This window comes from Drosophila grimshawi, unplaced genomic scaffold (genome assembly GCF_018153295.1).
Source record: "Drosophila grimshawi isolate 15287-2541.00 unplaced genomic scaffold, ASM1815329v1 contig_1377, whole genome shotgun sequence".
Lineage (NCBI taxonomy): Eukaryota > Metazoa > Arthropoda > Insecta > Diptera > Drosophilidae > Drosophila > Drosophila grimshawi.
This window is the reverse complement of record NW_025062900.1, coordinates 14,297,907-14,324,119: the sequence shown is the minus strand read 5'-3', so window position 1 is coordinate 14,324,119 and position 26,213 is coordinate 14,297,907. Positions and strand designations below refer to the sequence as shown.

Here is a 26,213-nt window from a genome sequence, read left to right as displayed (position 1 = left end):
CATTGACATTAGTGCAACCAAGTCCACGGCTAGCCAATAGTTTTATTAATGTTTTGTGCTTACAATACCGAAATATTAATACCGAATAACTTTCACCCCACATGCCCCGAGGTCAATCTAAAAGCAGTGATTCACACGCTCATTAAAGGCGAGCAGAAATTATTATCGAGAAAAAGCTGCGACTTCAATCAAATCGAAACACTCTCAATTTCCAAACCAAACCCGAACCATGAAATGAAAAAAAGGTTCACGAGCTCTTTACTGTTGAGCAGGTGCAGGCACTGGACGGACCACTTTCAAGTATTTGGGTCAACAGCGGGTTAACACCCAAAAAAAGCGAATCAGGAATGTTTTGGGGCCGAACGCCGGAAGCTTATTGGCTGCGTTGACGTCGCCGTTGACGTCGGCGACGTCGACTTTCTTTTTCCTCGAATCAAGTAGTTGACGAAAAAGAAAAATATTATGAATCATTGACCATCGAATTGGCTTATCGACGCGATTGGCCTGCCCAGTCAGGCCTGAAAAACAATTTCAAACTTGGTCAACAACGCCATCGATGCTGCCCACTTTGGCATTGACAGTTAGCTGTCAGCGGCTGCAGCGGAAATGCAATGCGGTGCTGTAACGGCAACTGCTGCAACAAGTACACATGCTACATACACATCTAGATAGACAGTCAAGTATCTATCTAGTCACTATTTTTAGTATATATCTGCCTATCTATCTATTACGAAGAACTGGTAGCTGTGCTTATTGAAGCGTAACCGCTTTAGAGATACTTCAGTGCTTGGCAATCACCTCAACAAGTTGTCTAATACAGAAGTTCGAGCCCATAAATTCCTCTATTGACTGTATGCTGATATATTCAAATTAACAAATTATGGTTATGCTATGGTTTTACTCACCTTCGACACAGTTCGGCGCTTTTCTCATACGAATGCTTAATATTAAAATATTTATAGCAATTTAATCCACGCAGTTCCCAGCCTGTAAATACAAATAATAAAAAAATTCAAATTAGACAAGGTCACAGCTCTTTTGGGAAACTGCATTAAAATTGCAAATTGCGATACAATTTCTTGTGAATTTTTAAAACTAAAAAAATTCCTTGAGGTTGTTATATAATAAATTGTTATGAATAATCATTAAGTAGCTCATTTTTTTCCAAGACTACAAGCAAATATAAAACAAAGTAAAGCATATCTATTCTTCAATTAACAATGGGAAACTTAAATTTCAAATATCTCCTGCTTAATGATTATGATTTAATTAACAACAACTTAAGTTGCTTTTAAAAATTATTTGATTTATCTTGGCACTTTCCAACAAAACACTCGATTGAAAAACCTCACACATGTAACTATTCAATTTGGCCGCTGAAAATTACTTCCCATAACCAAACTCTTCGCTTCCCTCCACCAACATCAAATTTTTCAACTTCTTCGGGGAGCTCTTGACATTTAATTCAGCTGCAGTTGGCTTCCCGCTGAGATCTCTAGCGTGACCTCAATCTATGCGACTTGTTTTGCATAATTTAGTTTCTACATCTCTAACTGTGACTTTGGCTTTCTATGCCATTGAGTGACATATGAGCCTAGCGGACTTAATTGCTTATTCTAGAGATTCAAGTATTTTTTATTGAGGCAATTACCCAGTCAGTTTTCAACTATAATATTGTTTATGCGACAGCTACTAACTTATAATATAAGTATGTAGCTTGAGCCAATTACAATTAAACATTTGGCAGGCTCGTGCTGTCGCTTTCATTTTCTCAATCTAAGTGCGTGGCGTTTTCCTGGTAAAATGGGAAAGTTGCTGCGACTTGTCGAGCCCGCCTTTTGTCGGCTTGATTGACAGCTTTCATTTAAAATCAAATCGACTAAAATACGCCACAAGGCGCGCACAAATGAAAACAGTAAAACAACAAAATAGCAAAAATATTCAAACAATTTTGCTCCAATTGTAAACTGGCAACTAAAATAGTTTCTATCAACTGGGCCTTCTTTGGTGGCTTTGGCGGAATCTGAAAGCTGTTAAACATTTTGTCTGGCTGCACAGCCTGACATATCCTGACTTAGCTCAGTATGTTAGATAGTTAGTATTTAAAGTGGGCTTTCACGATTTCCGTGTAGATACAAGCCAACGAATGTTGTGCATGTACTTAGACTACTTGGCAACGAAGCCTCTACGAAAACACACCAGATCTAAGGGAGAAGCAACTTCAGCTAACGTCTTATTCAAAATATATATGAGAAAATAACGAATTATTATAATAAAAGCATTGCTTCATTTATAATCTCATATGGCATGCCTTCAAGCTGTTTCATCTTGATCTAAGACCTATTTCTGTACCTTGACTCTGCATGATTTCAACGTAATATTTCATTTTTTTACCTACGCACAATTTGTTATGTTTTTAGCCAGTTGACCTGACACCTGACACAATTATGTCAAGATTAAATATGATGAAACTAATGAATAACTTGATTATAAGTAAGCTTAAGTTGGAATACTTATTTATAATTTTCAAAAGAATAATTATAGCACTTTATTGAACAGCAGAGCTGAGTTGAATACTTGACCACATATTATGCCAGTTATAAAACCTTAATCTCATTATCGTAATCTTTGCTGTCATGCCAGCAAATTGCTTAAAATTCTTTGCCAATTGTGCTCTTCTCGACTTTATTGCTTTCGTCTACAACAACCAACCAAAACAACAACCGCTTGCCGCTTATATATAATTGTTTGTATTTGCTTATTTAACTTTATACCGCTATTTGCCACAATTCCAATTTCTATATATATATTTGTTGCCTATTTACCGCAGTAATTTTTATTTTATTTTAGCTGCGCTGCATACCAACAAATTCCCCAACAAAACCGTACGCTGTTCCACTTAAAATAAAAAACGTAAATAAAGAAATATAACTGGAGAGCCACAGACACTTGGATTCTTCAGTTCCTAACACGCTTCAATTGAAATCAGTTGAACGGCAAAAGAGAACGGTCAGCATAACAAACCTCAAGTAATTGTTTTTAATAGTCAGCTATTTGTCTGCTTGTCTCCCTCTCTTTCTCTCTCTCTCTTTCTCTCTCTCTCTCTTACTCTCTTACAACTCCCACAAAGGTTGTGTATTTGTGTATGTCACCTCGACTGTCAAGTAGCTTGAGTTTCTCTATAGGCAATTGAAGCCACGTAACTAGCAATGGCTTCTAAAATTCCTTTGCTCTTGGACTGGGTGCAGCAGCAGCTGGACAAGGTTAGCCGGTTTCGCAGTTCTTTTAATTTTCTTTGTTAAGTGAGTCAGTGTTTCTGTCTTTTATTTTTGCATGCATTTGCATGTTTTGCTGTTGACTGCTTTATTGAATTGTGCCACATATTTGAAATACTTGCCAGGAAGTTTTGTAAGCCATTATGCTATGCAAATTTGCTGCGTGACTTGATGTGGATTTTTTTTTGTGCCCCACATAAAAACGGCTCTTAAGCTCTCATATGCGGTTTTTGCAGCTGCATTTGTTAGCCGTGCTCTAATTGCCAGAGTAGAAGCCGCTGAAAGCACCCAGAGCCAAACAGCTGCTGATCATTGTCTATAATTTCGGGCTCAACACTCAGCGAATCGCGAAGAATAGCCCGAGCTCAACGCTCTCTGACGAAATCTCGTGAACACAATACAAATTAATAATGTGAGAATATCTTACGTCAAATTTGATGTTTACATACATAGTGTGTGTAAGTATCTGGGAGCGCTGCATACTCTTGATACATACATATGTAATAAGAAATTACAAGTTTTTTGCACAAGTTCTGCACTTTATCAAACTCAAGTAGCAAAAAGATCTTTAAACATACAGCTAAAGACACTTGCACTAGATACTGAAATGTTTAAGCTGTGAGAATATTGCTTTGATTGGCTTATTATATAAACATAGAACTAGTTAACGAAACAATCGAATAACCTTGCAAAACTAGATAAAGCACCTGGGAAAATATTGTCACGAGGTTATTATTTCTATACGAAATATAGAGGCATCAAAAGTTGTGCTAGAATCAACAAAAATATACTTTTCAGTCTGTATTATATTAGTCGAACAAAAGTTTTATTTGCAATGAAAATATTTACTTTTCAATTATTTAATAGAGGTCTTATTAATCAGTACACAAGGCATTTATATTTATTTTTTGGTTTAACTATCTGCAGTTGACCTAAAAAAATATGTGCTTAACGTCCACGTCCACGTAGACGTCGCTTGTCGTATTTCGGTTATTTGGAAATTTACTTTGGCAATTAAATTACCGGCATAGTTTACCATGTACATAAGTGTTTGTTTCTGGTGTTGCTTGTTCTTTTCTGTTGTTTTGCCGAAACAAGAAAGTGAAAATCAAGTTGCTGGTACGCATAAGTTTCACAACTGCAATAAATCTTCTTGTGCCCCTTTCATTAGCCTCAATTTTTAATGCATTTGTTTGCCTCCGCTACGTAAATTTATCTCTTCAAAAGAAACAAAGAGATCTTCAATCCGTAGAAAGCGGAATTACAAGAACGTATCTGGTAATTCTAGCTGTATTATTTGGTTTTTATTGTGGATTACTTGCCGCAGCTTTGATTTTGCTGCCTGTCAGTGCCCGTTGCCCAAACGTTCATTAAACCTTATGCTTAACGTTAAGTTCGTTTAACTTTTCACACATTTTTTGTGCTCTGGCAATGGCCACATTTATCTGTCTCTCTTTCTTTTCCTCATATTCTGCTTAAATTGCTTTACCACTCGCACAGTTCACACAGAAGTCAGTCAACTAGAAAAGCGTTGACTTCCATAAACCACCGTCAAACAAATTTGTTTAGGCACACGAGCATTTTACGCTTCATGATTTGCTAAATGCCGAATTTTGAAATTCATAAATAATATCACCCCCACGTTGTACACATGTGTTATAAGACCATCGCTTATGACAGTGTCATATATCACTTGTATTGTGTGTGCTGACCCAGAAACATATTCAAAGTGCTGAATTTTTCAAGAAGCAGCTCACGAAAAAAGAAGAAGTTGATTTAATTAGCTTTTAGAACTGATGATGATGCTCTTCGCATTTGCTCAAGCGTGTTCAAAAATTGTGGATCTTGAAAGTCGTCGTGATCTGGTTCATTTTGTTGGTGTTGGTATTGCGTACTAAAGCGTTTCATTTCGTTTCTAGGTAAGATTGTGAGTTGTTTACTTTGCCCGTCTGTCTGTTTATCAATTTGAGGCATTTACAGTTAGATGCGATGCTTGAGTGGCGGATAATGAAGGTAAACATTGATGTGGCCAAAGCTAGAATTACTCATGATTTATATTATGTACTTTCCGTTTGCTTAGAATTTCATGGTGCTGATTTATCACATCATCGTCAAAAGCCACATAAAAGTCTTTAAGTGGAATTTTAACAATGTTTTCTGTATTCTTAGGTATAAAATCAAAGGAAGCGCTATGCGATAAACTGAGATTCTCAACTATTTATTGAAAGCAGTACATGCTCGTGATTCTTATTATCAACCTTAACTCGTAACCTTTAGATGGAACAAAAATTAAATTAATTTTTGAAGGTTAATTTTTATAAAGAAATAATTCAATTCAAAAAAGCATGTTTTAAATTGACAAAGACTTTTGTGTAATACATAAAAATGGAAATATGAATTGTGCGTCATCAGCGAGTTGACAGAAATTGAATGCAGTATCTATTGCAATCATTAAAACGCCCATATCATGGTTAACCACATCAATACAAGTAATGCTTAAGCTCTGTTATTCGGCTTACCAACGCTGCACTAGCCGCCAACAGTTTGGCCTATTTTTTGCACAACTGCACCTAAAACAAGTCACTTACACACACATACACCTGCACAAGCTGGCTTGCATATGAATATATAAAAACAACCAACGTAACATGAAAATATCAAAAGACTTAGGCAACGAACTTGTTTTGGCCGCGTTGCAGTTGGCGTCTCCGTTGGCAGGTGCTTGCATGTGTGTGTGTGTGTGTATGAGGGTAAGCGTGTGTGCATATAAAAGTGTTAATAAGCACAGCAACTGCAGCTAGTTAATACAAGGCAGCACAACTATTCCAACAGCAACAACGACTTAAAGAAGTAGCATGCCAGGTAGACTGGGACTGGGATCGAGACAGGAGAAGGAGAAGGAGATGGAGAAGCAGTAGCAGGCGAACCAATAGCCAAGTTAGTCAGTCAGTCAGGTAAACTTGGCTTGGCATTAAACAACCGTTAAGAAATCTTGTTTTGAAGCGCGTTAACGTTTTCCTTTTTTCATTTCTACGCTCACAACTTGTCTCGCCTTACGTATATATGTGACTCTGCCGATGGCATACGCGTTTTCACATATACACATATGTGCTGTGCTCTTAGCCAGAGTTCTTGCGCTGTAACTTCTGTGCTGTCATTGCCACATTGCATGTGCATTCTTGGCATTACCGCCCAGTGGGGCACACCACAACAACAACAATAAGAACAACCAGTTTGGCATATGTAATAACCGTTATCATTGCCACGGCTTGTTGTAGGTGGCCATCGAGAGAAAAGCAGCAGTGGCAAGTGGTGATTGCATTACTGGCCATAGAACAATGATTGATTAGCTACTCCAGCATTTCCGTCATCTCAACTTCTTTAATTTTTTCGTTTTTGTTCTGGCCAAAACGTAGCAGATTTTTAGCTAAGCAACCCGTTTGGCGGGTTGCCAGCGTTTGTGTAGATTTGTCATTAACGATAATGCCGCACCAGCTTTTTAATGGTCAAAGTGTGCGCTATACTTATGAAAGGAGCTAAGCATCGAGGCTTAATGATAGCCAAACAAGCACTCAAAGAAGCCACTTTGGATGAGATGAAAAGATAACCTATCCTAGGGCGTAGCTTAGCTTAGCCAGTGATCACGTAGCGTAATTCTTAATTTGTTTTTTTTTTCAAGGTGTATCGCTATTGTAAACAAAGAATGATCGACAATTTTCTTATTCCTCTTATTATGCTGCCTCACAAAACGGAATATCATTATTTTTCTTTCGTTTGCTGCCCATAAGACTTAATTTGCTGACAAATAGTAAACTATTTTTGTTTATAGATGAAATAATGACGGCAATCAAACATCAAAAAAAAAAAATGGTTACGATTTATGGATGTGTAATGGTGTCGTATAGAAAGAATGTTTATTCTCAATGATTACTCAATTAGATAAGAGAATAGAAAAATGTATGTAATCTTGCAACAGAGCTAAGAAGAAAATTAGTTATGATCAATAAAACGGCTAATCAAAGTAACATAATTTATCAGAAGTTGCGTTAATAATATTCTATTGCCAAGAAGATGTATAAAGTGAAATATTTTGATGTAGAAGTCGCTTTTAACATTCCTCGTAAATTAATTCTCTATTAATCTTTTGAAAATATGTATAATATAATATAATATTTTATGGCACTTAAAAAAGCTATACAGGAAGTATTTAATAAATACTTAAGGCAGTTTAAAACGCATATAATTAACTGCATAATTGGAAGTTAGTTAAAAACTCTAAAAGTTTGCTTTACCTTAAATTAAACGATCGGCACAATTATACACACACACACACACACACAGACGAAAGACAATGAAGGCGACGGAAATCAAAGACAATGTGCCGGGCCCATTGGCAAAAGCCAATTCGACATCCGTTTTACCCATATAAGTGTGTATATATGTATATATGTATTTGTAGTATGTACATCTATATAATTAAAATTATCTTCGCTTTGATTTATGCGCAAGTTTTTGGCCACACCTGCAGTGGCCACGCACGTGCCTTTTGGAGTGGCTTAAGTGCAGCAGAAATTGGATTTCGAATTTCAAGTTGAATGCAAACTTACCATTTGGACACGAAAACGCCTCGTCCGCTGTGGTTGTGTGGAGCACCAGCACCACCAGCAACAACAACGACAACAATGCGGCCAGCCAATGCGAATTGGCTGCCGTCGGTTTGGTCATGTTTCCGATTTAATGCCAATTAATGTTGAATGGGTCAGCCTGTATGAAGTATACGAGAAAAATGGTTGAAATTAAAGATTTATTTCTAACACAATAAATGCCACAAAATTGTAGTACAAATAGTTCAAATAAGCCGAATACAAAACAAAAATGAATAAGTAAATTTGATTAGAACTGGTTTGCTTACTCACACCTCAAAATGAATCGCATTCGATTTGAGACTTTCAGCCATTTTATTAATAAACGCTTAGCAATCTGCACCTTCGAGCGCAGCACGTGTTTGTGGCTTGAAGACTTTGTGAATGCGGTTTAGAAAGTTTCTCGCCATAAGCCGAACAACATAAATCAGAAAATATTTGCATACATGTGTTTAACTAACTGACTAAGTTTGAGGTCCCCGACATGTAATAAATACAACTGATATGGGGTTAATATGTTTTGGTCGCGTGAAATGCGGAATTGTGCTACTTTAAAAGATATTCCGAATACTTTACAGAAAAGACAATAAACCGAGTATGTCAATAGCATAAATAAATTAGTCATTTAAATAACTAACTTATTCTTAGAAGAGATTTATTTAAAATAAGAGAAATAGGGAGAAAACTTTTTCGAATTATACTACGATTAATTTTAACTGAAATAATCAATTGAGAAATTCATAGATCTCTAAGCCTTTCAATTTTTCGAAACACACAAGCAAATTTATAACTTATACAATCATTTTTATTTCTGCCCCTACTCCACTCAACTCTACTTATAAAGTTGAAGGCTTTTGCGTTGTTGTCATAAATCCCAAGTGCTTGTCTGTCTGAACTTTGTAGTTTTTTTAGTCTCATTGTTAAATGGCCAGACAGCGTGTGTGTGTTTATCTGTGTCTTTTCATTAATATGCTTTGCCAAATAAGCCAGACGATCTGGCGTTTGTGTCGCTCTGTAAGTTGAGATCGAGGCGCAAGGTTGCCGTTATTGTCAAGTAATTACAACTAACAAACACATTGTGCATATTTTTTACTTTTTGTTTACACTCGGGAGCTGGCGCATTTTTGTTTAAAGCTTTATTAGGGAAGTGTTTGGAAACTAAGCGATACCAATTTGGTTGTCTGAGTAGAAAATTAAGCAATTATTTTGGGTGTTTATTTAATTTCCGCATAATATTTAAATGAAAAAAAGTTTTAAAGTTACCGCATTTTCAATTCAAAATCAATTTTGCTTAATAATTTTACTTCTTTTTGAAAAATAGCTAACAACTTGTTGCCATCATATTTATATTACGTTTAGCTTACTGCGAAAACAAGTTTGTTGCCAAAGTCTTTTGTTATGCTATTTGATTTACAATGATTTTTTGCTGCAGTTGTAAAACTGGACGTATCTGATACTCTCCAGCCCAGCCCATTAACAACTTCCGCAAATCTATCTCCACACAGCCACATCCACTGCCAATCTCGAAATTCAGCTTAAAATTTAGTCAAACGCGAAGGCTGTACAGCTTGGCACCTTGCACATGTTTCATTTGCAAATATAGAGATAGTGAGAGAGAGAGAGAGAGAGGGAGCCAGACAATTGTACGCTCAGACATTGCTACAACAATGCATATTAGATAACTTTGATTAATGCATGCGAGAAAGGCTGAAACTTAAGCCGAGAGCCATTCAAAGCGGCTTACGGTGTTGGTGGCATCGGCGTCTTTTATTGAAAGCCAAATTAATTTGCAAGTAAGCGCAGCGAACTCCACACGCACCACACGACACCAGCTAAGATTCAAAACCTCTCAACGTTAATTAACAAATTCATAAAGCTGTTTTTCCCGCACTTGCAGCTCATATAATATAAGCAAAAGGGCGGCGGTCGTTTCTTAATTTCTTGAATTATGCAATGCGCATAATTTGTACTTTTACGAATTTTAACACGTACAATTTTTTCATTATAATTTGATTATTTTATGCATTACGAGAGAAAAGGCTTAAAACTGAAGTTGTTGCACTGCGAAAAAGCCATAATAGCTTTAGATTTTTTGGAGTAAACTAATCAAATGTGTATAATTATTACGCACTAATACATTGGTGTCATTGAAAATAAAATGAGAAGAGAATTGAAAAGAATTGATTGAGAACTCAGTGACCATGGAGAAGAATTGGACCGAGCGAGAAAACTGGGCTATTGAAATCTGACGTTATATAGCTTTCACAATTATTTATTTAATTGAATATGTTTTTTAATTATGTGAATATTTATTCTTAAATTCTTAATCATTTTTTGTACGATTGTTTCCTTCTTTACACTTCAAGCATAGCCTTCTAGCTTTTATTTGCAGGGCATACAACTTATTTCAAATGTTGTTATTCACTATACTGCAGCTGTGTAGCCACCCAAACCACATTTTTGTAAGCCATCAGCCAGCAGCTGTTGCCTGTTGTTGTTGCAATTAGCTGGCTATGCGGTTTGGCCCAGAAAGCAACTTGCAGTCAAACATTTGCAGCCAACAAACTGGCTACATAGCTATGCGAAATGGTTGCTGTTGTTATTGTTGCCAATGTTGTCTATGCTGTGTGTTATTTATTTAACTTAACAACACAAATATTTGTGTGTGGGTGATGACTGCCATTGTTAAGTCTACGGAAAGGCGCCAAAAGTTTGTTTATAAACGACATCGATGTATGTTCAAATTTGTATTTACTCTGTGGCTTAATGAAGCTTTGACGGAGGCAATTTGGGGGCGTGGGCCGATTGGGTATGGCCAAAAACAGCATAGTCATTAGCTAAACTGAACAGCGTGAATTAAACGGAGGTTTTTTTAACATTGACATTAATTTGTGATGATGAGTCAAAGTCACAGTTTTTCAACTGACAAACTGTGAGGTTGAATGCCATTTTTAGGCAATTTGTATTTTGATAGGAGATCATAAACATTTCATTAATTTTATATATAATTATCGCCTATTACTTATTCTCTGTTACGTATATTTTATATTTTCAACACTCAAACTGAACTGTAAGTGGCACAAACTGAGCGTAACTGTTATTTCCGTTAATTTCATTCATTTCATTCCTATGACTAATTGAATTACTTTATCATGTTCCTCAGCTCTTGAGATACTCGCCATCCCTTGGGCCATAAAATTAACAGTCTGTTAGAAGTCAACACTCCAGCAAATATTTTGCTTATATAATTATAGGTAATGAACGAATCCCGTGAGCACGAACCGAACCATAGCACGAACTATGCCAAAAGGCAATCAAAAAACCAAATATTGTCTGGATAAACAGAAGGAAAAGACTTTACATTTCAGGCAGACAATCGCATCATCCAATCTCTGACTCAATGTTCATTTTGAAAGCGCTTACCAAACTGCAATATGCAATATGCAAATTTCAGTTGTCGTACACATTACTAATAATAATCCAAAAGTGAATACGTATTTAGCATGTTAATCAACTGGAAGGCGAGAGTGAAAGGTTTACATACTTCGCTTGGCTTTATAGCCTATTTTTTATTTAACATGATTATGTATCCACATAGTTGATTATACGCCAATGTTAAAAATTATTTTGCAAGACTGCAAATTTAAATGATAATAGGCGGCATGGCGAGTTACTTCAGATAAACTTGTTTAAAGTGTGTTTGTTACTTTATATGCGATTTTCGCAATGAGCGCGACCCTTTTGTGACCATCAATTAAAATTTGATTAACTATAAACGGTGAAGGGAGATAATAGCGATTGGTTATCACAAGTCCGCTAATAAGGGGTCAAATTTGTTTGTTAAATATATATATTTACCAAAAAAAAACTCATTAAATACATCGTTTTTTAACCTGTAAATATACTTGATATGAAACAAAAGACTACAAACTGTGCAGATAGCTGCAGAACACGTAATAAAAAGCAACTACAAAAGGTATAGACCATCACGATCATCATCAGCATCCACCTTAACACAGAACAAAAAGACTTCGAGTGAGGCAACGTACTAAAAAACACTTTTAAGCAAACATGTCTGCAAAGTTGCTTTCGCAATACGCAAGAGATGAGCGGAAAACGCCGAAACTCATGGAGCGTCAATCAAAATTCAAATTTTCAAGCATATGCAAAGCGATCGAAATGAAAACCCCAACAAAACCCACAATAAGAAAAAAACAAACCCAAAGAGCAGCATCAGTCGGAGTTCGATTGCTTGGTGCGGGCAAACCGGTCGTCTGCTTTTTCAGTGGTGGGGGAATGGAGCACACATTACTGATGACACCTTCGACATTTAAGCGCAGCTAACCAAACGTTGACGATGACTAAATGTGGCCTGGCTGGTAATCATACAGTAGACTATGGCTATAGCAAAAGCTCTGAAAAATGGTAAAAGTCAACTGGTAAATAATTTTAAACTTTTTTGCTTCAACAACAACTATAACAGCTGCAACGGCAGCTGCCGCATTGCCATTTATGGGCCGAGTTTAGTTTTCCATTTCACATTGGCAACTGCGGCAACTCGTGTATTTACCAGTTTTTCAGTCCAAGTGCGAAACTGAACTTTCACTCGCGCATTTGTCTGGCGCCTGGTCAGTCAGTCAGTCAATATTGACCGGCCACACAGCTCGAAGTTTGCGCCAAACTCGTTTCAGCCAACTAATGACCAAAAATGTATTAGTCTCAGTTTTCAGTGATCTTACAGCTACTCTTAATATCGTATCGCTTGAAGGTCAATTGCTTTTATGACAGCGCGCATTCCACACGTTGGGTTGTCGGGTTTGGTTTAATTGAAAAAGGAGCAAGAAATTTATGGGTAGATCTGAGACAGAGATGAGAATGTGATATGTGTTTCAGAATCATCTAATAAATTGGTATGCCCAAATATTAATGAAGATGAGCTGAGATTTGTTATACTGGTAAATATTCTTTCAAACGGATTTGGTGTTGCTGAGTAAAAACAAATTTATTTCAAATTTGAACACTTTTGCGTATATATTGGCAAAGAGAATATAAAATAGAGAGCTGTTTATGTAAAATTGGAAACAGAGATGGAGAATATAATCAAAAGAGTGTCAGTGAGTTAATATTAGACATGTTTGCAATCGATGAACATTTAAATTATAATTGCCGATCAAATAGATATCAAATTAAAACAATGCCTGATAATTAACCGGAGGTATTTACAAACACATGGAAACCCCATATTTACTTATACTCGACTCAGACTCACTCTCTGATTATAGTTAATTCAAAATATTTTTCAATATCCGCCTTGGTGCCGTTATAAACTCTTTGCAGACTGAATGACTGCCGCGCAACGAATCGACTGAACTGTTCCAAAAACAAATGTTCTACAATCGAAAACCAGATTTTTATGTAAATTTGATTAAGCTGACTTTGTTGCTGTTCGCAGCATGATTTCATTTCTGTTAGCGACTTCAGCTGTTGTTTGTATGTATATATATATATGTATGTATGCTATTGATCTTTTGCCTTAGCACAAATTTGTGTATTTATTTTCGGCTCGCAGGTAGTAGCATCGGGTTAGCTTTGCCGGCCACTGCCCAGCTTGCCACCACTTACAGCTGGAGAAAAAAACCAGCTGGGCAGCCCCATTGAACTAGTTTCGATTTTGTGGCATGAAGCATTTGGAGTGTTTGGTATTTGGGTTGCCATATTTAATGTATCAACCGCTGCAGACTGTATTCGATTTGCGGCTTATTGAGAGTGCGCTGCTTAAAGGGTCTAATGAGTTGTGAAGGTTGTGGTGTGGTGGGCGCATACAATTTGTGGTCAAAATTGTGCGCATTGTGTGAGCGCATTCAAGTGCTCATGTAATTACGGTTAAAGTTCGACAACAGGTTAATTGCATTGATATAAATGGCCTTCGTTTTTCTTTGATAACCATATTGGTTATTTTTGGATATCCAGATAAAGTTCAGCTAAAATATTTACCAGTCAATTCACTTTTCACTTTGTGTGTGTTGTCTTCTGGGTAACCTGCCACCGGCTTTGCAACAGCAACTAGTTCCCAGTATGTTTAGTCTTAAAAACAATGTTTGCTTTTCATGTGCAAGCTGACGAAAGCTGAGCAGAGCACAGCAAGCAAAATGTACACACACACAGAGACACACCAACATTCATTCATACAGAAATGGTCAAATGATTTCTACTGTCCGAACGCTTTCACAATGCAATGCAAGGAGACAGAGTCGAGCATTACGGGACGGGGCGTAGTCCGGGGGCTCAATTAATGTTTAACTAGTAAATAGACAAGAAAAAGTTTTGCTTTTCAATGTGTGTTTACGTTACGTTGAAAAGCGAAGTGAAAAACTTGCTCATAACCAAAAAAAAATGCATAAGCTGGCAAAAGCGAAGTTAAAATGCTAAATATGCAATCGGCCGCACCTCAGTAGACACACAGATACGCACACACACTTGTTGAAGTTGGTGAGACAAACATATAGCAGCTATCATGATCTGGCCAACGAAGGAATCAGTAACAGTTTTCAGTGATTTTTTGAAATTCAAGACGCAGCTCCAAACACAAAGATGGCCCAAGAATGTAGCGAAAAGCCACAATACACAAAACAGGTTAAAGCCATCGTGGAAATACATATATGCTTATGCAGGCAGACAAGTCAAGAGTCAAACTGAGAGCTGAGGGAGTGTGTATGTTACTGTGTTTGTTACTGTGTTTGTATGTGTTTGTTTATATAGCTGTGGTGTGAAGTAGTCATGTGAATTTAATGGCATTTTTGCCAAGGTATTTATTTGTAAATTTGACTGCAAGCTGAAAGTGAGCGTAGTCTTAGGAATGCGTAAGTTGATAGTGCTAAATATAGGCAATATATATATATAGACAATAAAAATATAGAGAATTAGCGGAATTTTGCGAATACAATAGTAAAAACAGGTGAAAATAGAGGGCGCTCATCACTATTAGCCATCAATATATATACAGTACTGTTATTATTATTTGCAAAGCGCTTATGCACATATATTTTTACTACAAATAATTATAAAAACAAAAACAATATTTATATAACAAATTAAAAGTAACAGAAATATTAATTTTTATTTCATAAAAATATTCATTTGCTAGTTGATTTTTTATCAAAGAAATCTATGGTTGTTTTCGAAATATGGATATGATACCATATGAGGTATATTTGTTTTCATAAACATCATCGATATAAATACTTTTACTATACTGGGCATCACATCACCACCCCTCCAATGCGTGCCATACAGTGCTTAATCACTTTTTAACAATTGTCGACAATGACAGCGCCGAACCGTCAAACGTTTTGCCGGACGCTCGACAGATCCACTTTCTTGTGGCATTATGTGCACGTTCCGCACAATTCTCACAATTAAAAATAAAAATTTTATGAAAACAACGAAAGAAAAGAAAAATTTTTCGTGTCAATTGTAACTAATCGACGATGGCGCCGTGAAAGCGCCTCGGAAAACTTATAAAACTTACTCGCGCAGAGTATTGTCAGCTGTTTTTCAAGATGATTAAGCGCCTTTTTTATTTCACTCGCACAAAACACACTTAAGGGTGCCATTATTTGGTTTTAGAATCGACTTAAAGCCGAAACCACTTTCACTGTCATAAGACGGAAGCGAAGACTGTGAGCTTTGACGATTAAGGAAAAGTTGTTGATTAGAAAATGATGCTGATTGAAATCCAAATTATTGGCAGGCAACGCATAATTATTTAATGATTGTGATCTGCTGCTGCAGACGAGAAAATCTACTTAGGAATAATACGCACAATATATAGATCGCATGTCTGCCCAAATCAAAAGACTTAAGACACGAACCTCAGCAGCAAACAAATAATTCAAGGTCCGAAAAGGAATGCTCTCTGATCATTTAGCTGTAATCAGTTTAATAGATCTTGTTGCATGAGTCATGCCACCACGCCCCTTATACGTACCCCTATTTTATAGCTAACTGACGTTTGACGTATTGTTGGCTGTTTGTCAAATTTTAAGCAAGCAGGCGGCTTATTTATCGGCCAAAGGCATTCTTCGACAATAGCAATCAAAATGTGTCTACTTTTGAATTCTTTTCAACTGACTTCTTACGCCTTAACTCAGGTAAGCAAATCGTTCAGTTCTTTTCCATTGTGTGTGCTACTATTTTATTACCTGCAGATGAGTTGGGATTTGTGAATTGCATTCGATTTCTTTTAGGGTTGCTACAGGTTTACCTGCCGCCGTCTAGGCGTCATCTTCTATTTGTATCTGTCTTATATCACAGTCTTTGAATGGTGACTTTCTGTTGTTGTTTTTGATTTGGTGGATTAAATTGAAATTCTTGGAAAATGTGTACATAAAAGAATGTGGATTATTTCAAAGGTCTTTCATAAAACGCATAGATTATAGATTCATTTAAAAAATTCCGCGAATTGTTGTTGGTTAAATGAAATAATGCAACGCTGGATTTGTCATCAATATATACTAAAATATTTTCTCTATCAGCACTTGTCGCAAGTCAGACTCACAACTTCCGTTTGTTTCGCATGCCAATATACAAATTATGACTAATCATTAAGACTTGGCACATTAAACACGCGCTGAAACCAGTTACACTGGTTTATTTTTTTCAACCACAACATACAAATTTCATTTATCTTAGTTATTCAGAAGAACTCATCTTAATAAAATTCATAAGTCGCTGTACTAAAGAAATCATGGCATACAAATTTCCAGCGACGAAACGAGTTTATCTGCTTTAGTCAAATACATGCTATGAACTCAGCAAATAAAAATGCTTGCCAAAAACTGTTTTCTGTTTACCAATCTCACAGTGGGAGTGGGGAAGTGAGGGAGTTAGAGCTAACACGTCATTTGTTCTGCATTTCACTTCCAGCTAGTGAAATTTTCTACTAAAGCCAGATAGCCAAAAAAAGCAGTCAAAAAAAACAATAACATCAAGACTACACAGTTTCTTGTTATTGTTTTTTGTTGGTGTTAAGCAACAACACGCGGTGAGTGCGTCTCGAAAAATTGAGGTTAACTTTTTGTGCCGTAGCGCTCTCGCTTTTTGACTCTCCACTTGGAAGTTGTCTTGGCCTTTATTGAATAAATGTGACAAACGAATGCGAGACTGACAGACAGACAGACAGACAAACCGACAAGCCGACTGACTGACGCACTTACAAGCCAGCTGAAGCTGAGGCAAACAGTCGGCGCTTTTGTTTTGCTTTATAGAAAGTAAAAGAAATTGTTCTTTGATGTTGATTGCTGCTGTGCTACTTATAAGGCCATCTCTTGTACGGCTCTTGTTTGCGCCATAACTGCTGCATAGTCAGTCAACTAGTCTTCTCTTTCTGGCTCAATCGTGTCGATCAATCAATTACTTAAACACAATCAAAATGACACTTAATACACAATCAATTTAATTGCTATGAAAGCGTGCCATTTGTTTGTACGGCTATTGTTTATCGATAATCGATACATAATCGCATTTTTGCGCAATGAGTACACCACTGAATAAAACAAGAAAAGGCGTGGCACAAAATGTGATTTTTGATTGAGTTGCGCTGCGATTGTCAATAAATTGTATTCGAGTTGGTTGCATGATGTCAGCACGAATGGAATCAACCAGAGAAGACAACAAATACTGTTCTCATGGTTTTGGTTTTTTTTTCAATGGGAATAATATTTAGTTATAGATACAAAAAAAAGTCGATTTTATCAATCCAAAGTTAGAATTATCTGTTTACAAAAACTCTGTAAATGCTTTAGGTTTAACGGCTGTCGATCAAGGTCGGAACATGTAAATGCTTTAATTATACACTAAAATATTTATAACATAATATATTGTATATATTTTTAGAAACTATTCTCAAAGTCATCAAATTGATACCGAACTAAGCAATTTTGCGGCTATAAATAGTATATATTTTGAACAATTAAAAGCCTATTAAGCCTTTTATTTTTTAGGGCACGTCAATATAGTTCGAGAAAGGCAAATTCGCATCCACTTTTCGTAACCCATAATATTAAATATGCAACTCACCTCTTTTATATGTGGCTTATATACACAATGTTCGTTCGTTTATATATCGCGATACCCCTTTTAATAATCCAATTTATGTGGCATGTCAGCTGGTTATCCTTGAAGTTTCCTGTTTCGTATGCAACACTGTGGTCTCTTTATCACGAAGTAGTGTTGTTTTGTTTTTGTTTAGTCTTTTGATGATTATGGCAACTTTAGGTTTACTTTTTTATATTTATTATTAAATATACGCGTCGTTTTTAAAGCGCAAGGCCAACGCTGTTGCACTATAGAGAAATAGTTGAGTTTTTTTTTAAATTAGTTGATTTTAGTTGAAAGACGTTATTAAGACTTAAAAAATCAGAGATTTCCATCGCGGCACAAAAGTTATAAATTATAAAACGAACATGTCTATGCAGTGTTCTCAAATATTTTAATGGGCGGGACTTAACATGGGGGCCTATTAATTATGCATGCAGAAAGAAGCAGCAAGCTCCATGGCTCCTGAGCCCCTTGACGAAGCTAAGCACGTTTTTAAATGCGCTAAGATAGCAATGTGAACACTTTAGTAAAAGAAATCTAAGAAAAATGTATATGCTAATTGAGAGGGATATTGGTTGAGAACGAGAGACCTGCTATCATGTTCTTCATGGCAAACAAAAGACTTAAGCCACAAACTTGTCCGGATAAAGTTGACTTGTTGCTCTTGCTTAACAATTTTCGGCATTTGTTTTCATCCCTAAACGTCTGTGTAAAGTTGCAACCACAAACTGCAATTTTACAGCCCTTTTGAGTACTTTTTATTCCAGATACCGCTTGAAATGTTTTTTATTTACTTAAACTTTCTTGGTCATTGCGCAAAGCACTTGTTGCCCAGATGCTCTTGTTGTTTCTGCCTATTTCCCCGTTTCCCTTATGCATGTGTCTGTGTGTGTGTTTGAAGGTTTGTAATTTCTACCTGGTTAATGGGAGCGTAAATGCGCAGCTGGCATGCGAAGTTAGTATGAATACGAGTTGTACTCGCACGAATTCTAATGTCAGTTAAAGTAAAGTGCAAAAGGCACAAGCACAGACAAGTTAATGGAGTGGTACAAAAAGAACTCAGCAAGCGGTTAGCTGTCCAACTTGAGTTCAGTTAACTTGCATGGATAAGCTTGAACAAATGTCGAGACCAATAGCGACGAACAACTGGATTGATGAGCAAAAGACTCGAGACTGAATAAAAAGACCATTATTGAAAATTTGTGCTCTGGGAATACTATCATTTTTCTTGCCAAATCATAGTCGTGTTCATATATTTTATTTAATTATACATTTCTTAGATTTCACATACAAGCTCATTCCCAATTCAACTATTAATCACAATTTTAAAACATATAATAACTATTTATTTTTGAATTTTTAAGTTTCTTATTTAAGTTTTGCACTGTTGCACATTGTTTTTGTTGTTCAAGTTAGAAAACTTTACATATTTTATATATACAGTTTAGACAGTATTGCGAAAATTGCACTTAAAATTCATTGCTTGCCTCAAGGGCTAGGGTTTTTTTTCGCATTGGCGCATGCTCATTGATTGGCGAAAAAATAAACTTTGCACACAAATCCTTTGGCACAGACACAATCACAACTGCACGCAGTACACAAACAATTGTACAAAATCCAGTTTTAGGCCGCTTAAGTACACACACACACACAAACATATATATATATATATATATTTATATATATAAATGCACAATCACTGGCATTTATTATTTTAGGGTCTGAGCGGAGATTCAGCGACGGAGCCTATACGTTTACTGTACCATGCCACACGAAGGCCAAACTCTGACTAAAACTTGTTCAAGAAATTCAACGCGACTGCACCTGAAGTTTCAGTCGACACCGCAGCACACCACACACACACACATACACTCACACAGCAGACCACAAGACACGCCAGCAGAAAAGGCGAAACGCAGACCGAAAGAAGGTAGAGAGCTACAGAGCAGCCAACACATACATACATAAGACTAGATATAGGTAGAAAAGTACGACGAAGAGATGAAAATAAAATAGCGCGACGTGCCCGTTTTACAGATTGTTGTTTTTTTTTCTCTAGTCTTGCCTCTGTTGCGGCTTTTGTTGCCTGCTCGTTCGTTGGCTTACTCAGTGCTAGACTTCTTAACGGCTTTCACACACACACACCGACGAGCAAACACGATCTCACACACACACTCACACGCATACACTCTTTCAGACGCGTACATACACTCAACTACTTCGAATGACAGCCTCAACGTCCACAACGCGACACAGTCGAAAACATACTGAAAGCTTTGGCGGGCTACCAGTAACCGGCAAGTTAGGCGACTGCAACGCCGTTGACTTGTTTTTAAAAGGCGGCTTCGAGAGCTGGGTAAATTTGCGGCACATTGAGCGATCTTTACCTGTTGGTTTTATGGCCCGGCAACTGCGTGAGCTTGGCCAAGACATCGAGATTAGGCGCTAGTTCCTTGGAAAATCTCACTAATTACACTGCACTCTCGACATGTGCCTTTTATGTTGGGTTTTTTGTGTTTTATTTGGGCGGCTGTCTTACAAATATTTACCGGTCTGGGCCTGGGCCATAAAATGGTGCGAGAATCCTGTACGTGCGAAAGGACAAACGGAAGCGGAATCTACTAATGCGGCGTTGTTGTTGTATCTTTTATTGTGGCGATTTAGCACATCGAAAGACTTAGGCAACGAACTTACCCAAAGAGCTATGCTAAGAGGCAAGCAAGCAGCTCTAAATGAGGATGCTAAAAGGGTCAACAAGGAACTCGGTTAAAGTAGTTACTCAATGATAAAATAGAAAGCGATAATGAACGGGTCAGCAATAAGCAAAAGATTAAATGCAATTGTCAAGTATTGTTTGAACGTGAATCAGTAATTAGACAAAATAACAATGCAACCGACAGTCATTACAGACAAACATGAACTTGCATTAGAGTGAAAATAAAACTAGAATTAGGTTGTATCACCAAGCAATGCATATTCCCAGTTTTGAATTATAGAAAAAATTTGGCAGCGTTTTCATACTTTTTTTTTACAAAATGATCGATTATAATAATCTTATCTATTACAAGGCGGAACTAAGAGTCTTGATTCATACCTAATGCTATATTTAAATTCCAGTCTATAATTTATAAGCTATTATATTCTAAAAATATATTCAACGACTTGCACTATTGTGTTTTACAAATGACAGATAATTTTCTTTTATTATGCAACTTTCGGATAACAATTAAATAAATTAAATAATATGAAATGTTTTAGATTTGGATTTTTTGAATGCCTCATAAATGACGAACCCTTTTACCCTTCTGTAAATAATCACACTCGAAAACTGTGGCAAGTACAGGGTAATTTAGTTTGTTGGTGACTGCAAGTGTTCAATGTGAATTAGGCACAAGTACTGGGATGGAGAGAGAGAGAGCTGATCCATAGACAAACAGAAGTGCCACTCAGACAATTAGCCCGCCGTGGCGACAGTCGACAAATATTGCAGAACAGAACGGAAGTGCCATATAAAGCAGGCTCGATGGTAGCAACCGTTACAACACACGCATGCGCAATGAGTTCTTGGCTCGAGTGTGTGCAGCTTAAACAAGTTTTGTATGGAGAAAGTTTTCACATTTATGTATAAATTTGAATAATCAGACAAAATTTTTTTTTTAATTTTCAAAATTTATTTAGGAAATCTGTTTGGCTGTAAGTTGGTCACTTCTAAATGAAGAGGATGCGAAGAAATCTGCGGGACATGTATGGGTCAGCAAAGAGGCATAATACATCTGAATTGATTGAAATACGACCAACCAGCACGAAGAATTCTCTATGGACCGTTGGGGCCATTGTCATACCAGGGATTTTGCTTGGCGGATTTATAGCCAAGCACTTGGCTGTTTTTCTTAAAAAATATAAGACGCATTCGGCTGACAATGGGAATATCAAACTTAATCATTGGATTTCAGCTCTGTATATTAATGAGTGAGAATAACAGTTACAGCAACTGGAATTTGGCCAATTAGAATCACTTTATAAAACACTTATCCTGGAAAATTCCTGCAGATTTTAGAAATACGCATTTTGTTGATGTAAGCCAATACTTAATTAATTTAATTAAAATTCTTACCACAAAGCTTACTTTATAAAAGAAATAATGAATATTACATGCTTCAACAGTTAAAATTATGATTTTAATGATTTTTAACGAGAATCTATTTAAATACCACACTTATATCTAAAAAGTGTTGTCCTATTCACTCGATTATCAAAATAAGACAGTGTTGGCTCCAAATTTCAGTGCTGCAAAGCGCCGCTTTAGTTTTTTCGTATGTGCGCGCGCAGCTTTTTGAAGTTTCAAAAACTAAAAAGCTTTTAAATTCAACAAGCTGTATTTGTGAAGCTTTCAACTCATTCACAAATCAACTTTATGGCAGTTTTGCTTTGTAATCGGCACTAATTAGGGACAGTTAAAATCAATTAATTTGCTTTTATATTACCACTGCTCTCGCTCTAAATATTTATTGTGAAAACATTTATGTCTCTATGTACATAATTTAGCTATAAAAATTAGGCAATAATTATGGAATAATTGAATTTGCAGATCGATTTCTATACTAATTCTTTAGGAAAACAAAACTTAGTTTGCCTAATCGAAATAGCAAATGACAACAAGGTCCAGTTGTTGGAATTTTACTACACATCGTTTATATCGTTAAAGACTTCCTCGCAATTTTACGTTTCAAAATTTGTTTTCCCCCTAAGGCAATAATTGATTAATTACTATGTTGATGGACCAAAAATAGCCACAACTTGACAGCCAATTTGGAGCCGAACGATTTGGCGAATATCGTTGTCGTTGCTACGTGACGTTTTAAAACACTGTGATTATCAAAAACCGTTTTGAAAAAATACGCCCCAATACGTGAACATTTTGCCTGCCGGCCAGGTCAATAGATTTTGGCTCTAAAGTAGGCTAAGCAAATGCGTGGCTTGCTTGACATGATTTGGTTTTAAGTCAAACATACCAACCAAATTGCATGTATTAAACATTAACCAATATGCATTGATTGGCGCTACCGTAAATAAAAGAAAATTAATCAGGTTTTGTCCGCCGCCTGAAGGTCGCCTCAACAATAACATATGTATGTATTTACTGCTAAAACCAGACACTAAAGAAAAGCAAAAGATGTCGTGCCCAAAAATTATAAGAAAAGAAAAAAACAACAATATGCCAACTAATGCAACGATTGGGTAAAAGTAACCCCACCTGACTATTCGCAAAAATCACAAATACAATACGCTTTTGAATAACACAAAAATAAAGTATTTAAAAGTGATGTGTTCATAGCAAGTCAGTAGTAGAGATACATATATCAAAATTAACTTTAAAATTGTCTGCCTGTCTGCATATTATTATGCGACTAAACATTTGATATATTATAGATATGATTATAGTAATGCGAGGCATGAGTTATCCTTGAGCTGGTCAAGTCAAGCATGCATTCATTAGCACTGGCGATAATAAAATAAATTAGTGTCCAATAAAAATAGTTAATACTTAAAAATATGTATGCATATGCATAAAATGGACTAACAAACTTTGACATTTGCCCTTACCCATTTTGGACCTTATCTCTGCGTTTTGATTCATGGGTGTGTGTGCAAGTGTGTGAATTTTGTTTAGTTTTTATTTTTGTTGTTGTTATTTTCTTATATATGCTAATGCGTTGGCGTGTCGGCTACCGTGGTTACAAGTCCACCTGTAGCACCCTATCGACATTGCAAAACAGACAACTGGCAACGCTTGGGGCGACCTCAACAGCATCTCATATAGACATACAGAGAGACAGAGAGATAGAGAGAGGGAAAGATTGTGCGAGAGATTTGAATTTGTCTTGGGCACGCTCACTTGGCCAACAGCGGAGCAGCAACCGTTAACCGTATTAAATCCATTTTTCGAGTGTTGTGTCTTGAGTGTGTGTTTAGATTTGGGTAGGTATATAAATGCTGGCGCATCTGCAGCTGGTCATCATTCAACTTCTGTCTCTTGGTCAACGAGCTTTACATAGTGTAGCAACCACCACAATAAATATCAACAATAATGGTAAGTATATATAAGAAGCACAAGTGCGCATTTCCACACATCCATCAAGATAACATGTGCTTGGGATTGACCTTAAGATTCATTTGCCTTTAGCATTGGCCTGTCAATTGACTAGTCACACACACTAATCGCAAGGGTTTAATCGGCCCACGGATTTGTAATCGCATTTTTCGTTACTTTTTATTGGGTTTGTTGCAGAAACTGTTCGTTTTTGCTGTGTGCGCCATTGTCGCCGTTTCGGCCGATGTTTCACATTTGAATCTGGGCGGTGGCGACAACGGCTACTCTTATGATAGGCCAACGCCATCTTTCGACATTGACATCCGCTCGGGAGGGCAATCCTACTCGGCACCTGCTCCAGGTCCGGTCTACTCTGCACCTGCTCCAGCTCCGGTCTACTCTGCACCTGCTCCAGCTCCGGTCTACTCTGCACCTGCTCCAGCGCCAGTCTTCTCAAATCCTGCTCCTGAGTACTTGCCACCTGTGCATGACAGTCCCGCTCCAGTTTACTCAGCACCAGCACCAGCTCCAGTCTACTCTGCTCCAGCTCCCGAATATCACGCTCCAGCTCCCGAATATCACGCCCCAGCTCCCGAATATCACGCTCCAGCTCCCGAATATCACGCCCCAGCTCCCGAATATCACGCCCCTGCCAACGAGTATCTGCCCCCTGTCCAAGATTTTCATGCACCAGCTCCTGCTCCAGTCTACTCAGCACCAGCTCCTGCTCCAGTCTATTCAGCACCAGCTCCAGCACCCGAGTACAGTGCTCCTGCTCCAATTCAACCTGCTCCTGAGTACCTGCCTCCTGTTCAAGACATTCCCGCACCCGCTCCAGTCTTTTCGAATCCTGCTCCTGAGTATCTGCCACCTGTGCAAAATATTCCGGCCCCAGCCCCGGCTCCAGCTTACTCTGCCCCGGCACCAGCTCCAGTCTACTCAGCTCCTGCTCCCGCTCCAGTCTACTCAGCTCCCGCACCCGCTCCAGTCTTTTCGAATCCGGCTCCTGAGTATCTGCCACCTGTGCAAAATATTCCCGCCCCAGCACCAGTTTACTCTGCACCAGCTCCAGCTCCAGTCTATTCGGCACCCGGTGGCGAGTCCAATGGATACGAATACAATGTGCCAGCCAAGCGCTTCCGTTTCTAGGTGCTCATCACCAGCTTCATCTCAGGAGAGCCGTTTGTTAAATTAACAAGTGGCCTCCGCCTATTTTGTTGTTGATCATTTGTTGTTATTATGCATGCAGTCTGTGCTGAGATCTTTAGCAAATAAATATAAAATTAAAATTACAAATACACGTGTCTTTCAATTGACGCTCTTCTGGGACACTCCTTACATATTATATATTACGTGACTTCAATGGTCATTAAAGCTCAAGTGCCTCAAAAATTGCACAAAAATTATGCAAATCGGTCGCTTTTATCACTTTGAAAATGAAGTTCAAAAGAAATATAATAACAATAAAACTTGTTAAATATTATGTTCAAAATGAATGTCAACGAATCAGTTGTCAAAATGAGGAGAAAAAAATATCATTAAACATTTAGTTTTGAACGTCGATTAACTGAGAAATCATATTAAAAATGCAATTATTATTTAATCTCAATTGTCCATTTCTAGTATAATTAATGCTGTTGAGTTAATTATTATATTATAAAAGAAAAATGTTTGATTTGCGTCTGAATATGAACCAATTTCTTCAAATTGTCGAAATTCACTTTTCAGAAAATACAAATTTTACTGCTGTGAAATAATTTTCCATGACTTTTAATCGATTTTATTTGTTCAAAGTATTTACTATGACCTTAACTCTTTTGAAAATACCTTTTGTTTGATCTTTATTTCTGCTCCGATAAAACCACTTGCATATGTTAACCTACATGCGTTCAACAAATTAACTAACCTAATCCAAGATATGCATACAATTAAGTTAATATGAACACACAATGCCAAATTAATGTCTTGCGTCAGATTTCCTTGATTAAATGCTGTGTACAGTTATTAATTGTTGGTTTTCTTCTTTGTTAGTTATCTGCAAATATTCATCATTATTATATGATGCGAAAAGCATTTGCGCACGCAAATTGTTATAATTTAAATTCA

At 37.0% G+C, this 26,213-nt stretch overlaps 2 protein-coding genes across 3 annotated transcripts in view; one reads left to right on the top strand and one right to left on the bottom strand.

The window, feature by feature from the left end:
- Positions 1-18,253, bottom strand: part of LOC6561786 — a 32,419-nt gene extending 14,166 nt beyond the window's left edge. The window contains exons 1-3 of one of the 2 annotated variants that reach the window (XM_032735715.2): positions 17,996-18,253; positions 7,883-8,039; positions 906-987 (exon numbers count right to left, since the gene is read on the bottom strand). In XM_032735715.2, coding sequence (XP_032591606.1) covers positions 906-987; positions 7,883-8,000 — 200 coding nt within the window. In that variant the 5' untranslated portion in view covers positions 8,001-8,039; positions 17,996-18,253. The remainder of the gene's footprint in view (positions 1-905; positions 988-7,882; positions 8,040-17,995) is intronic. The other variant, XM_001988150.3, reaches the window with a different exon arrangement.
- A 1,987-nt stretch (positions 18,254-20,240) lies between these two features.
- On the top strand, positions 20,241-25,256 carry LOC6561487 (leucine-rich repeat extensin-like protein 3). The gene is made up of 2 exons (XM_032735786.1): positions 20,241-20,372; positions 24,306-25,256. Exons 1-2 carry the CDS (start codon positions 20,241-20,243, stop codon positions 25,254-25,256), a joined length of 1,083 nt encoding a protein of 360 aa, XP_032591677.1.
- The last annotated feature ends 957 nt before the right edge of the window (positions 25,257-26,213 follow it).